The sequence below is a fragment of the Dryobates pubescens genome, chromosome 1, assembly GCF_014839835.1.
Source record: "Dryobates pubescens isolate bDryPub1 chromosome 1, bDryPub1.pri, whole genome shotgun sequence".
NCBI classification, from domain to species: domain Eukaryota; kingdom Metazoa; phylum Chordata; class Aves; order Piciformes; family Picidae; genus Dryobates; species Dryobates pubescens.
Genome location: NC_071612.1, coordinates 36,275,263 through 36,288,786, shown reverse-complemented (window position 1 = coordinate 36,288,786; position 13,524 = coordinate 36,275,263). Strand labels below are relative to the sequence as shown.

The 13,524-nt window shown below is 43.1% G+C and overlaps 1 protein-coding gene across 1 annotated transcript; it reads left to right on the top strand.

The window, feature by feature from the left end:
* Positions 1-5,202: 5,202 nt before the first annotated feature.
* Positions 5,203-12,469, top strand: CHRNA9 (cholinergic receptor nicotinic alpha 9 subunit). The gene is made up of 5 exons (XM_009910735.2): positions 5,203-5,305; positions 6,407-6,552; positions 7,507-7,661; positions 8,023-8,555; positions 11,866-12,469. Exons 1-5 carry the CDS (start codon positions 5,236-5,238, stop codon positions 12,420-12,422), a joined length of 1,461 nt encoding a protein of 486 aa, XP_009909037.2. The 5' UTR covers positions 5,203-5,235; the 3' UTR covers positions 12,423-12,469.
* Positions 12,470-13,524: the final 1,055 nt, after the last annotated feature.

Genomic DNA, 13,524 nt, shown 5'->3' with positions numbered 1-13,524 from the left:
AGAAAAAAAGAGAAAAAAGGAAAAAAAAAGACAAAAAGAAAAAAGGGGAGGAATCCATTCTGTGAAAATTTTTCCCCTAATGTCCAGTCTAAACCTACCCAGTCATAGCTTGAGGCCATTCCTTCTTGTTCTGTCACTAACTACCTGTGAGAAGAGGCCAGCACCAGCATCTCCACAACCTCCTTTCAGGTAGTTGTAGAGAGCAATGAGGTCTCCCCTCAGCCTCCTCTTTTCCAAACTAAACTGCCCCAGCTCCCTCAGTTGCTCCTCATAAGCTTTATTCTCCAGTCCCTTCCCCAGCTTCATTGCCCTCCTCTGTACTCTCTCCAGCACCTCCACATCTCTCCTGTATTGAGGTGCCCAAAACTGGACTCAATCAACCTTGGATGTGTTTAAAGGTTGGTTGGATGTGGTGCATGGGGATGAGCTTTGTAGAGTAGGGTTATTGGTTGGACTTGGTGATCCTGAGGGCCTTTTCCAAGCTGAATGTGATTAAAAATCTTTTGAAAATGTTCACATTGAAAACTCAGTCTTGGGAACAAATTGCTATTTTAGGAAGGAGAGGAAAGATTTGTCTAATTAAAAGAACAAAATTTTATTTTTAAACTTCTTTCCTGCTTTGCTGATAGTTTGGCTAAGATAAATAGCTGAAGTTGAAGGCTCTAATATGAAAGAGATATCATCTCCACGTCATCGCCACTTCAGCACAAAGTCAAACTTCCCTTACATGGCAGTACACTGAATTCAGATTATTATTATTATGGTTTTTTTTGTTGGGGTGTTGTCTTGATAACAGCATTTGTGTTTGTCTAGCACCATAAAAGCTACATGTCATGTGAGTGTTGGGCAAGCTGAGTGCACCAGTGAAGGGGGCACTCATGTCCCACTGGATGGAAGCGGGAACACGATGTTCTGCTCCGTTAATAGCCCATAAACATTCTCACGGAGCCAAACGTTTGAACAAAAGATATGGAAAGCAGAGTTGGATATTGTGCCCTGGACCTTAACCACTCTCTGCATCAGCAGAAGCAGCCTGTGCTCTAAATATGGCTTTGTATGGTGCAGTTGTTGACAGTGATATGTATTTTTGCTTGCCCTGAAACCCTCTCTTGACTGGTCTCACGCATGGCAGGCAGACCTGAAATCTGGGTTCAGCCACCCTAAGCAGTTTTGTTGCTTCTCTCTCTTTCGCTCTCTTTTTTTCATTTATTTAAAAGAGCATCTTGTCTCTGCTTGTCTTCTATCAGATGTAAGGCAAACAATCAGTGACATTAGCCAAAGTAGTTGAAAATATGATTATTGTGTGATTAAAATATATCTCTTTGACTCTGCGGGTAGATCAGTAGGTTGGCTAACAGGGCCATCTGCTGGCAAATGTAATGTGGGAGGAGAACTCTGAATTTAGCTGCGAGTGAGAGGTTAATGGGTTGATTCTAACTTCCAGACACTCATGACTCTTCTTAAATTATCTTTCTAAGCTGCTTTGTACTTTCTATTAATTCTTGACTTTATAGCCAAGCTATACTATAAAAATAGGGAACTGCTTGGCTGTAAATCGAAGCTCAATTCAGATGTTAAATGGGATATTTGGTTTGGGGATATCATTGCCATAGATCACGGCACAGTTTTAAATCATATTCTGAGGAAGCATGGCTTTGTAAATGAATCTCTCACTTCAATGAATGACCGCTGTGTTAATCTCACCAAATGTCTACTTTAGAGACCTACAGCAAGTTCTCCATGGGACAACAATTTGCCCTTGTGGCCAAGAGAGCCAATGGTATCCTGGGGTGCATGAAGAAAAGTGTGCCCAGCAGATCTAGGTAGGTTCTTCTCCCTCTCTACTCTGCCTTAGTGAGACCACACATGGAATACTGTGTCCAGTTTTGGGCTCCCCAGCTCAAGAGAGACAGGGACCTGCTGGAGAGACTCCAACAGAGAGCCATGAGGATGGTTAGGGGACTTGAGCATCTCCCCTGTGAAGAGATACTGAGAGCCCTGGGGCTGTTTACTCTTGAGAAGAGAAGACTGAGAGGAGATCTGATCAATGTCTATAAATATCTGAGGGGGGGTGGGTGTCAAGTGGAGGGGGAAAATGCTCTTTTCAGTGGTGTGAAGTGATAAGTCAAGAAACAACAGGTACAAACTTGAACATAGGAGATTTCACCTCAACATGAGGAGAAATTTCTTTACAGTGAGGGTGACAGAGCACTGGAACAGGCTGCCCAGAGAGGTTGTGGAGTCTCCTTCTCTGGAGTTTCAAATTCCACCTGGATGCATTCCTGTTCAGACTACCCCAAGTTATCCTACTTTGGCAGGGGGGTTGGACCTGATGATCTCTGGATGTCCCTTCCGACCTCTAATATACTGTGATTCTGTGCCATGATACTGTAATTACAGGTCACATTTCTTGTGTACAAATGTAAAGAAGCCAAATGTTAATTTTCTTCCATCTTTAATATTGAAAAGGCTTTGCCATGTATTTTAGTTTTATTTTACAAGCACTGTGTAATCGATGCAGCATCTCAAGTGTAACAAAGGTGTTACATGTGTGCTCATGTTTGCCTGTCTGAATGTCTTCTTGTGTTTTGGTCATTTGTGGACCTGTGAGTTTCCCTTCAAGAAGATGGCATTTCAATAAAGGTGAAGGGTTTTTTAATATGTGTGGTCTCAGGGAAATTAAAGGCCATCAATCTGCACTACTTGGAAGATATTTATTGCTGGTATCACAGTATCACAGTATCACCAAGACTGAAAGAGACTTCAAGGATCGAGTCCAACCTGTCTCCACAGACCTCATGACTAGACCATGGCACCAAGTGCCATGTCCAATCTCCTCTTGGTGTAACAGGTCACAAGATTGTCTCAAGCCTGTGGCAAAGCAAGTTTAGTCCTGTTTCCAGAAGTGTTTTTAACAGCACACTTAGAGCACAACCCCTGGTCACTCATGTAATTACAGCAAGAGAAGCAAAGCTGGAGTTGCTTGCTGACATAATGTATTATACTGTGGACTAAAAGCATCCCCTGAGACTGCACTCATCTGACTGTATCCAAAAATCTTTCATCTTTCTGTCTCTGATTTCTGTTGCCTCTAACAGCCCACACCTTCTCACAGAAAAAGCAGCTAATAACCACACACTGCCTGTGGGCTCCTCTGACCTTTCTGACTTCTCAGCTGTTTACCACTCCCCCCCCCCCGGGCCCCGCCACTTGACAATTCAGCAAATGAAGTGATAGAGATGGATTTCATTTTGACTGAAATTATTTAGTGCTTACCTATTACACCTGACCATAAATGTCATTGATTTATAGACCCCATGAAAGCTCAAACATCAGCATGTGAGAATAGAATACATAGAATACATAGAATAAACCAGGTTGGAAGAGACCTTCAAGATCATCGCGTCCAACCCATCAACCAATCCAACTCCGCCCAAGCAACTAACCCACAGCACCAAGTACCCCGTCAAGTCTTCTCCTAAAAACCTCCAGTGATGGTGACTCCACCACCTCCCCAGGCAGCCCATTCCAATGTGCAATCACTCTTTCTGTATAGAACTTTTTTCTAACATCCAGCCTGTATCTCCCCTGGCGCAGCCTGAGACTGTGTCCTCTTGTTCTGGTACTGCTTGCCTGGGAGAAGAGACCAACATCCGTGAGTGGCAGGAATGCCGCAATATAGAAATTATATGTATGGGGCATCAGCCTTCTTCTAGCCAAAAGACTACACAAGAGTAGTCCTCCTGCTCTAGCAGGGGGATTGGACAAGATAATCTTCAGAGATCCCTTCCAATCTCCACCATTCTGTGAGTAAAGAAACAATATTTTAATTTTTTGTATGGATCATAATTGTTCTGGACCAATTTTAGTAGTTCATTCTATATTTTCACCTTTCTATTTCCTTGACTATTTTCTGCTACTTGTCCTAAAAGGATGGCAAGATGGACTGCAGCTTATCAGGAGGGTGTATTGGACTATGGACAGTAGGAAGGCATTTCTTCTTGTCTGTAGGGAACTTGTAAGCAAATGCCTGCAGTACTAGGAAATTATCTTGGCAACATGAGTAATACAGACAGAGCTAATGAAGTTCTGACCTTTGGGGTAGATGGGAAGCCAGGTCTGATATTATTTCATGTTCATATTTCTTTGCTGTAAATCTTTTGGCTAAATGCAAAAGTTGTCCAGCAACTCTGTAATTCTTTGTGATTGTCAGGTTCACCTGGGAAAAAATATGCTGGCAAGGGGATGGAGTCAGGCTCTTCTTCATGATGCTCAGTGACAGGCAAGGGGTGGAAGATGAGGCATAGGAAATTCCATGGAAACATAAGGAAGTTTTTTTTCACTGTGAGGGTGATGGAACACTGGAACAGGCTGCCCAGGGGACTGTGGAGTGTCTCTCTGGAGATATTCAAGACCTGTCTGGGTGCGTTCCTGTGTGATCCTGCTCCAGCAAGGCAGTTGGACTGGATGACCTTTTGAGGTCCCTTCCAGCCTTCCAGTCCCTTCTGTACTGGGGAATGGCATTCTATCTGCAGAGTCCAGCTTTACTCCTTATTTACTGTGCTGGGTACTGATTTCAGAGCTGTCTGCATCAGTGTAAGTTCTTGGTCATGTAGCAATATTGGGCTACTGACTTTGGTATAGATGCATCCCTTCCATGTGGCACCACTTGGATAGGTGAACATGTTGTTATGGCAGTCTGGCTGTGTGTTTGTGCCATGTGACATGCTGGATGTGTGATGTATGGTGTGACAATACAAATGAAAAGAACTGAGGCAGATCACTTTTCTTTTTTGTTGTGTGTGAGCGTCCACAGGTTCCACAGAACTGGTCCTCAGCAAGCTATAGCTGAATATAGGGGCAGTAAAAGGTGGCCCATCAAAGAAATGTTCTTCATAAATAGGTCAACATCTTACATCTGTAGTAAAAACACATATGCAGTGGAGCATAGTTTTTCTACTGATACCCCATCCATTTGTCTTCTTCGTCAGCATTAGCTTCAGAGCAGGCAGCTCTCAGGTTACAGGGAGAGGGAGGGTTTGTCGGAGACCCAGGAGGTGGCAGGGACAAAGCCCATCGATCGCTCTAGGACTCTGACAGCTGCTCAAGGGGAACTGAGCTGCTTCCAGAAGCTCATCAGTGCCTCAGCATCTATCTGATGCTGTACAACTTGATTTTTTTTTTTCCTGTTTGTTTTTGTGCCCTTGAGTGAACAGTTTTATTTAAGGTCCAGAAATGAAGAGAAATAGCCTGCCTTCCTTTTCCATCTCTCTCTGGTTGCTGTTTACAGCAGCGATGCTTCAAGGTGAGAATACTGCTTGATAGCTAAATGTTGCATTGAGGTTTATTTAACTCCAACAGGAGCTGGTGTCCTGATGCCTTACACGGTTGAGCTCCAGAAGTCTCTCATCTGTATCGTTTTACTCTGTCTCGCTGATGCATAGACAAAAAAAGAAGGGTCATGTGCAGCCACAACTTCTATGTTCTTTGTGAAGCTTTGATTTGTTAGGATTTCTTTTTAATCAAGAGGGTTGGCTTTGAACTCTTATTTGTCCAGGAAGTCGCTGTGAGTCACCAGAGAGTGATGTACTCCGAAGCGTTTGCTTCCAACATCGTGCCAGCTGGCATTTGTGCAGATTTGTGAGTGTTACTGTCCTTGCCCCTTGCTTGCAGAATGTGTGAATCTATCTGAAGGAAATACAGAGGCTGCCTAGAGAAAAATATGATGCACAAACCAACATGGAACAGCAAAACTGTCATATAAAACCTCAAGTTTCAGTGAATTATCCTCAGTGACTAAGCCTGGATGGCAAGAAACACCTCCAAACACATGGTTTGGACAAGATGCTAGTGCAAGGATGTGTTTGTGCACCATGCAGTTGCCAGTTTGTGAAGTAAAGCAGATCAGATTTTATTTATTTATTATTTCCCCCCCAGGTATTAGTTAAAAATGAAAAAGAGGAAATTCTGAAAGTTGCATGAATCTCTCAGTGCTGCATTTAGGGCAATATCACAAGTCACTAGCCTGGGAGCAGGTTTGATTTCAGACTTTGCTTCTAATTTTAGCTTTGCAGATGTATGACTGTAAGTCAATAATCTCTACACCTGTGAAAGGCATCAGTAAAATGAAAGGTAATAATATTTACCTTGAAAAAAGGCACTGATCTCTGGGTGAAGAGGTATATGTGAAAAGCTGGAGTTAGCTATTCATTTACCTCAGGTGAATGCTGTCCTTACTTGAATGGCTTCATCAGGTTTGCTTCTCTTTCTGCACTAAACGATAGTTTCCAGTACATGAATGATAAACATAGTTACAGCAAATGCTACCTGAAGCTGTAGAAAGAGGACACCTTCTGATACTGCTTAGTGCTTAATCTGATGTACTGAACAAATCTTTGTTATCTAGCTGTGGAATCAGCCAAAGGAAAATACGCTCACATGCTGTTCAATGAACTGTTTGAAGACTACTCAAATGCTCTAAGACCCGTGGAAGACACAGATAAAGTTCTGAACGTCACCCTTCAGATCACATTGTCTCAAATTAAAGACATGGTGAGTAAGAGCACAGTTCTGGTTTTCTAAAGATATGGAGAAAGGTGCCAGCTGTAAACCTTTTTGCCTGGAGTAGGAAAAGCAACTTGCATTTTACTGAGACAACTTCAGTAATGCTTCCTCCAGAGGGTTACGGTCCCCAGCTCTGTGTAGAATTTGGTTAGATTGCAACACCAAGACTTCCATCATAAGTTTACAAACTCAGAGCTGCTGAATTGTTAATACTTCTTTTTGTAGTTAGGTGTTGGTATCACACCCTCCAGGCAACTTATGCTGAGTTTTAAATAGAAAGAGCAAGTGTTTTTTTCTAGGGTTTCTACATAAACTCCTTCTTTTAGCCTTCAGTGACCCTTTAATAAATTCGGTTTAGCCAGACACACTTTTAAGGCAAATGAAAATGTGTCTAGAAGAAGAATGGAACACCACTTTTATGACTTGGGAGTTGCCACTTCAAGGTCTCAGGAAGCTTTCTGAGAATTTCTTAGACTGAATCTGTTGGCTGTTTGGTACTCCAAAGCTCACAAAAGGAACTTCTTAAGATACTGGGAGCCTTAGACAACTGATTAAAGCTAGGGAGGGTGTAAGGGGAAGAAAGTTTGGACAAGAGAAATTCAAAATAAATGAGCTCCCTGTATGTTTATGGGCCTATGTACTTGTCTGAGACCTACTCTTGTGGCCTGGCAGTATTCTGACCTGTTTTGGGCAGTCACAGAATTATCAGGGTTGGAAGGGACCCCAAGGATCACCTAGTTCCAACCCCTCTGCTATGGGTAGGGACACTCTCCACTAGATCAGGTTGTTCAGAGCCATATCCATCCTGGTCTTAAAAATATCCAGGGATGGGGGTTCCACCACCTCCCTAAGCTCCTTTAGAGCTATACAACAAATGCTGTCTGGATCTAAGATGTGATTTTTCTCACCTTCAGCTAGAAATATTTCTACATTTTTACACAGGATGAAAGGAATCAAATTTTGTCAACTTACTTGTGGATTCGACAAAGCTGGTATGATGCATATCTCAAATGGGACAAAGATAAATATGATGGCTTGGATTCTATCAGGATTCCAAGCAATTTGGTTTGGAGACCAGATATTGTCCTGTATAACAAGTGAGTATGGCTGGAGAAAATCAGCATGAGTATTAGTTGGAGGCAGGGAAAATGCTGAAGGAAGAAAGGAGCCACAGAGTCTGAACTTTCATCACTTTACCTTACCTTTGTTTGTTGTTTCAACACTTGCTGTTGATCACCCAAATATTTTGCAGTAAAGCCATGGACAGGATTTGGCACTTGATTATACTACACAGCAAAACTGTTCTGAATTTCTATATTCAGTATACATACAAATATGATTTCAGAAGCATGCTTTTAATGGTTTCAGATTAGGGTTCTTCCCCTTTGCTCCTCCTTCCCTGGCCCACACTCCAGGTTGTTGCCTGTCAGTCCTAATTGTCACCTTTCTGCCTTTTAGGGCTGATGACGACTTCTCAGAACCAGTGAATACTAATGTTGTGTTGAGATATGATGGAAAAATCACTTGGGATGCACCTGCTATCACAAAGAGCTCATGTGTAGTGGATGTGTCTTATTTTCCTTTTGATAGCCAGCAGTGCAACCTTACATTTGGGTCCTGGACCTATAATGGTAACCAGGTAGACATCATCAATTCTCTTGATAGTGGTGACCTCTCTGACTTCATAGAAGATGTGGAATGGGAGATTCACGGGATGCCAGCAGTTAAGAATGTCATCACTTACGGCTGCTGCTCTGAGCCTTACCCAGATGTGACCTTCACGCTGATTTTGAAAAGGAAGTCTTCGTTCTACATATTTAATCTGTTGCTTCCTTGCATTTTGATCTCTTTCCTGGCCCCACTGGGATTCTATCTCCCTGCAGACTCTGGGGAAAAAGTGTCTCTAGGCGTTACAGTTCTTCTTGCTCTGACTGTGTTCCAGCTGATGGTTGCAGAGATCATGCCTCCCTCTGAAAACATACCTTTGATAGGTGAGCATTGCATGTTTTGCCTTTAAATAAAATATAGCTTATTAAGAGCAGGGCTGAGTGTCAGGGAAACCACTGGTAAATTGTGGCTTCTGGAAACATGGAGGTGCTCCTTGTTTAAAACATAGTGGAATTCAAATGTGCATGGAGTTTGTACAGGTGTGCTGCAGCACTTTAAGGTTACTTTGTGTTTATTTTAAATGATTTATGAGTTAACTGTTTTGTATTCATTAAATGCGGTTAGACGTGTGCCAAGGGAGGCTCAGGCTGGGTATTAGGAAAAATTTCTTCACAGAAAGGGTAGTCAGGCATTGGAAGAGGTTGCCCAGGGAGGTGGTGGAGTCATCATCCCTGGAGGTATTTACAAGATGCATGGATGTGGTGCTTAGGGACATGGTTTAGTGGTAGTGGCTTAGCAGTAGTGGTAGGACTGTGAGCTCTAGATGAGTGGTTGGACTTAATGATCTCAAAGGTCTCTTCCAACCTCAAAATGTCTGTGATTCTATGATTTAGACTTGGTTTTATCATGTGTTGTAATGAAAGTAGTAATGGAAAACAGTTTTAAAACCAGCATATGAAGTGCAAGCAGGAGCTGTGAGCACAAAGTCACTCTGTTTTAAGATATGTTTCTGAAAGATCCAGATGTTGGATGGCCTGGCAGGGTTGACTCCATGATCCTAAAGGTATTTTCCAGCTGAAATGGTTCTATGATTTAATACCTGTCAGCTGTTACATTGACAATCTGTTGAGCTGAGTCATAATTTATGTCTGAGAGTTCAGAAGAGCTGATGTATAGTGAAAGGGTGATGTTCAGCAATGTCCCATTTGCCTTCTGCAAGGACTCTCCTCCTGCCCCTGACTGATCTGCCTCCCTGGGTCATGAGGCTGCCCAGATGCTCTGGTGAGACTTGTAGAGAAGAAGTAACAGACTTGCCTCTACACTGACTTCCAGCTTCATTAAGATAATTCAGATCTCATTGTTTTTATTCTCATTATTACTGTGTATATAAAGAATGGCATGGCTTAGCTGAAGCAAAACACTGTCCAATGAATAGGGCTGTCGAATGTATTCCCCTCACCAGCAGCAACTATTCCTGCCTGGAGTACCTTCTCTACCCTCCTATCATGCTATATACATAGAATACATAGAATAAACCAGGTTGGAAGAGACCTTCAAGATCACCGCGTCCAACCCATCAACCAATCCAACACCACCCAAACAACTAACCCACGGCACCAAGCACCCCATCAAGTCTTCTCCTGAAAACCTCCAGTGATGGCGACTCCACCACCTCCCCAGGCAGCCCATTCCAATGTGCAATCACTCTTTCTGTATAGAACTTTTTCCTAACATCTAGCCTGAACCTCCCCTGGCGCAGCCTGAGACTGTGTCCTCTTGTTCTGGTACTGGCCGCCTGGGAGAAGAGACCAACATCCGTCTGTCTACAACCTCCCTTCAGGTAGTTGTAGAGAGTAATAAGGTCACCCCTGAGTCTCCTCTTCTCCAGGCTAAGCAACCCCAGCTCCCTCAGCCTCTCCTCGTAGGGCTTGTGTATGAAGTAAAAGAGCCAGGACCTAGCTTCATTTTGCTTTCTCTGTTCCCTCACCACACTTTTCAATCTCTTTAAAACCTGGGATCACATCTTTGCTTCTTCCACAGAGGATGCAAAGCAGGGCTGGGAGCTGCCCCTTTGTGGAGGCAGAAGCCACAGGATGTTGACTGGTCAGCTGTACTTAGTTTGTGAAATGCAGTGACCGAGGGGCAGAAGTTGTATTGTGTCCAGTTCTGGAGCCCCTATTACAGGAAGGATCTGGTGGTGCTGGAACATATCCAGACAAGGGCCATGAGAATGATCAGAAGGCTGGAGCTGCTCTTTATAAGGACAGACTGAGAGAGTTGGGGCTGTTCAGTCTGGAGAAGAGAAGGCTCCAAGGAGACCTAATCTACAAGAAAGCTGGGGAGGGATTTTTGAGGGTGTCAGGTAGTGATAGGACTAGGGGGAATGGAACAAAGCTAGAAGTGAGTAGATTCAGATTGGGTGTTAGGAAGAAGCTTTTCACCATGAGGATGGTGAGACACTGGAACAGGTTGCCCAGGGAAGTGGTGGAAGCCTCATCCCTGGAGGTTTTTAAGGCCAAGTTAGAAGTGTTTCTGGGCAACTTGATCTAGTGTGAGGTGTCCCTGCCCATGGCAGGGGAGTTGGAACTGAATGATCCTTGAGATCCCTTCCAACCCTAACAATTCTATGATTCTATGTATTCATTGTACTTGTCTACTCCTGGCCAGAAGGAGCTTTTTCCTTCTTTGGACTAAAATCTGTACAGTCTGAAGATCATCCAGACTGAAGCTCTGGATCCTGGTGAGGTCTACATGTTTACTGACCTGTGTGAATTCAAAGGCACCCATCTGCTGGTGTGGAATGGGTCAATAACTCCAAAAAAGTGTTATCATCACTTTGTTAATGCATCAGGAAGTGATGAGCCATGTGAAACCATCAACATGGGGGTTCTGCAGATCCCAAGTGAAGAGTAGGGCTCTTGTAAAATGATTTAGAACTGCTTTCTGACTGGGTGTGTTTCAAGAATCAGAGGTTGTGACTCACGAATCTTTGCCATGCTGATACAGTACTCACTCATCTGATAAAGGCACACCAGTATGAGGTTTTACTTTAATGGCTTTAATCTTTGTTTTCAAGTGGTAATTGAAGTGTGATCTAAGTCCAGAGAAGCAGGGTAATTAAAAATTTATTTCATTTGCATTTATGTTCAGCACTATGCTGTCACAGAGTCACAGAATTGTTTTGGTTAGAACAGAATAGAATAGAATAGAATAGAATAGAATAGAATAGAATAGAATAGAATAGACCAGGTTAGAAGAGACCTTCAAGATCATCATGTCCAACCCATCATCCAACACCATCTAATCAACTAAACTATGGCACCAAGCACCCCATCCAGTCTCCTTCTAAACACTTCCAATGACGATGACTCCACCACCTCCTTGGGCAGGCCATTCCAATGGGCAATCACTCTATGAAGATCATCGAGTCCAAACATTGACCTAACACCAATGTGACCATTAGACCACATCCTGAAGTGCCATGTCCTCAGGTTTCTTGAACACCTCCAGAGATACTGACTCCACCACCTCCCTATCACATTGTTATGTCTGCATTCGACTGATTTACTCTAGGTGACCCTGCTCTAGCAGTGGGGTTGTGCTAGATGATCCTCAGAGGTCCCTTCCAACCCTTACCCTGCTCTGTGTGTGATTAGGGTAGTAATTTTAACGTGTTCTTATTTTGTGTTGCAGGAAAGTATTACATAGCAACTATGACCATGATCACAGCTTCCACTGCTCTGACCATCATCATCATGAATCTCCACCACTGTGGCTCAGAAGCAAAGCCTGTTCCACAATGGGCAAGGGTGCTTATTTTGGGCTACATGTCAAAAATCTTTTTTGTTTATGATGTGGGTGAAAATTGCACAAGTGCAAAAAGAGAGAAGGAAGAAGAACGTAAGTTAGAGGGGGATGATGGGTGTCAGAGGAGGCACAAAGAGGTAAGAAGTCATCCTTCCAATAGGAATGATGACAGTGATCTCAAGGAGAAGCTCAATGGAAATTTGAACAAAAACTACGGGGTTCGTGGTGAAAAGGTTAGGGAGGCTGTTAACTGCTGCTCCTGCTACAAAATGTTGATCAAAAACACTGAGTACATTGCGAATTGTGTACGAGACCACAAAGCAAACCGGGCCAAAGGAGTTGAGTGGAAAAAAGTCGCCAAAGTGATGGACAGGTTTTTCATGTGGGTTTTCTTTATCATGGTGTTTTTTATGAGTGTGCTGGTCATTGGGAAAGCAGCATAAGTGAAGGTGGATACAGTCATTTTGTAGGTCTGACTATGCTGGGTTAGTTTCTTTTGGTGGAGCTCTGGGGCAGGAGTGCTTTTGAGACCTTCATCTTGCATTCTGTAACAATAAACAAACTGATTCTGTAGGCTGTGACAGTGTGTTGAGATATTGCTTGACTGAGGGTTTTGTAGGTGCCCATTATTGCTTTCTAGTATGGGAGTGCATCCCTGATGAGGCTGCTGGGTGAGTACTCTGTGCTCCATCTTGATGGGAGTTGGCCACGACTTCAGGCTGAATGTAGTGCAGCATTGCATCTATAGAGCAGACAGCCTGACACTGAGCACTGTATTCACAGGGTTGCACCTTGTAACTTGGCCAGTCTTTTCTCTCCCTCATGAGAAAAATGAGTATTTAAATGTGTTTTTGGGACATTGTGACAGTTCCTGGAAGTCATCCCTTTGTGACATTGCCTTATTTTTCTTATTTTTATTGTGTCTTCCTACCTTGCTCTTGTTTATGGCTATTTCTGATCTCTGTTCCTATCCTTTCGTAGCCTCTAACTGTCTATTTGCTGTTCACTTCACATACCACTGAGCTTACTAAATGCAGTGGTTACCATGATCTTCTTTTTAACCATTTGGAAGCAGATGATCCTTGAGGTCCCTTCCAACCCTAACAATTCTATGATTCTGATTTTCTGCTGCTGACTTTACACCATTGTCATCATGGCTCCGGTAAGTCAGATCCCAGGACTTTTTCCTCACCAAGTCAGATGACCTCTTTTCCACTGTCTTTGTCTTGAGCCAAATAATAGGTAAGGGCTTCTCCTGTCCTTCCTGGATGTCTCTTTCACCTGTGCATTTGTATAAGATGGACCTTGAAATGCTACTTGAGACTGCTAAAATAGGAGGCTATGACGTTTGTCTCTGCTCATGTTATTGACCTTCACCAATGTTCACCACGTGTCCCTTGTCCTCTCTTACTTCCTCTTCAATACTTAAATTTTAAACTGTTTACAGTTGCTCTGTGGATTACATAGCACAAACCCACTCTTCTCTGTGTTAGTTTCTGTTAACCCTCTCAGTCTGATAGAGTTCTGGAAGATGCCTCATGTAGT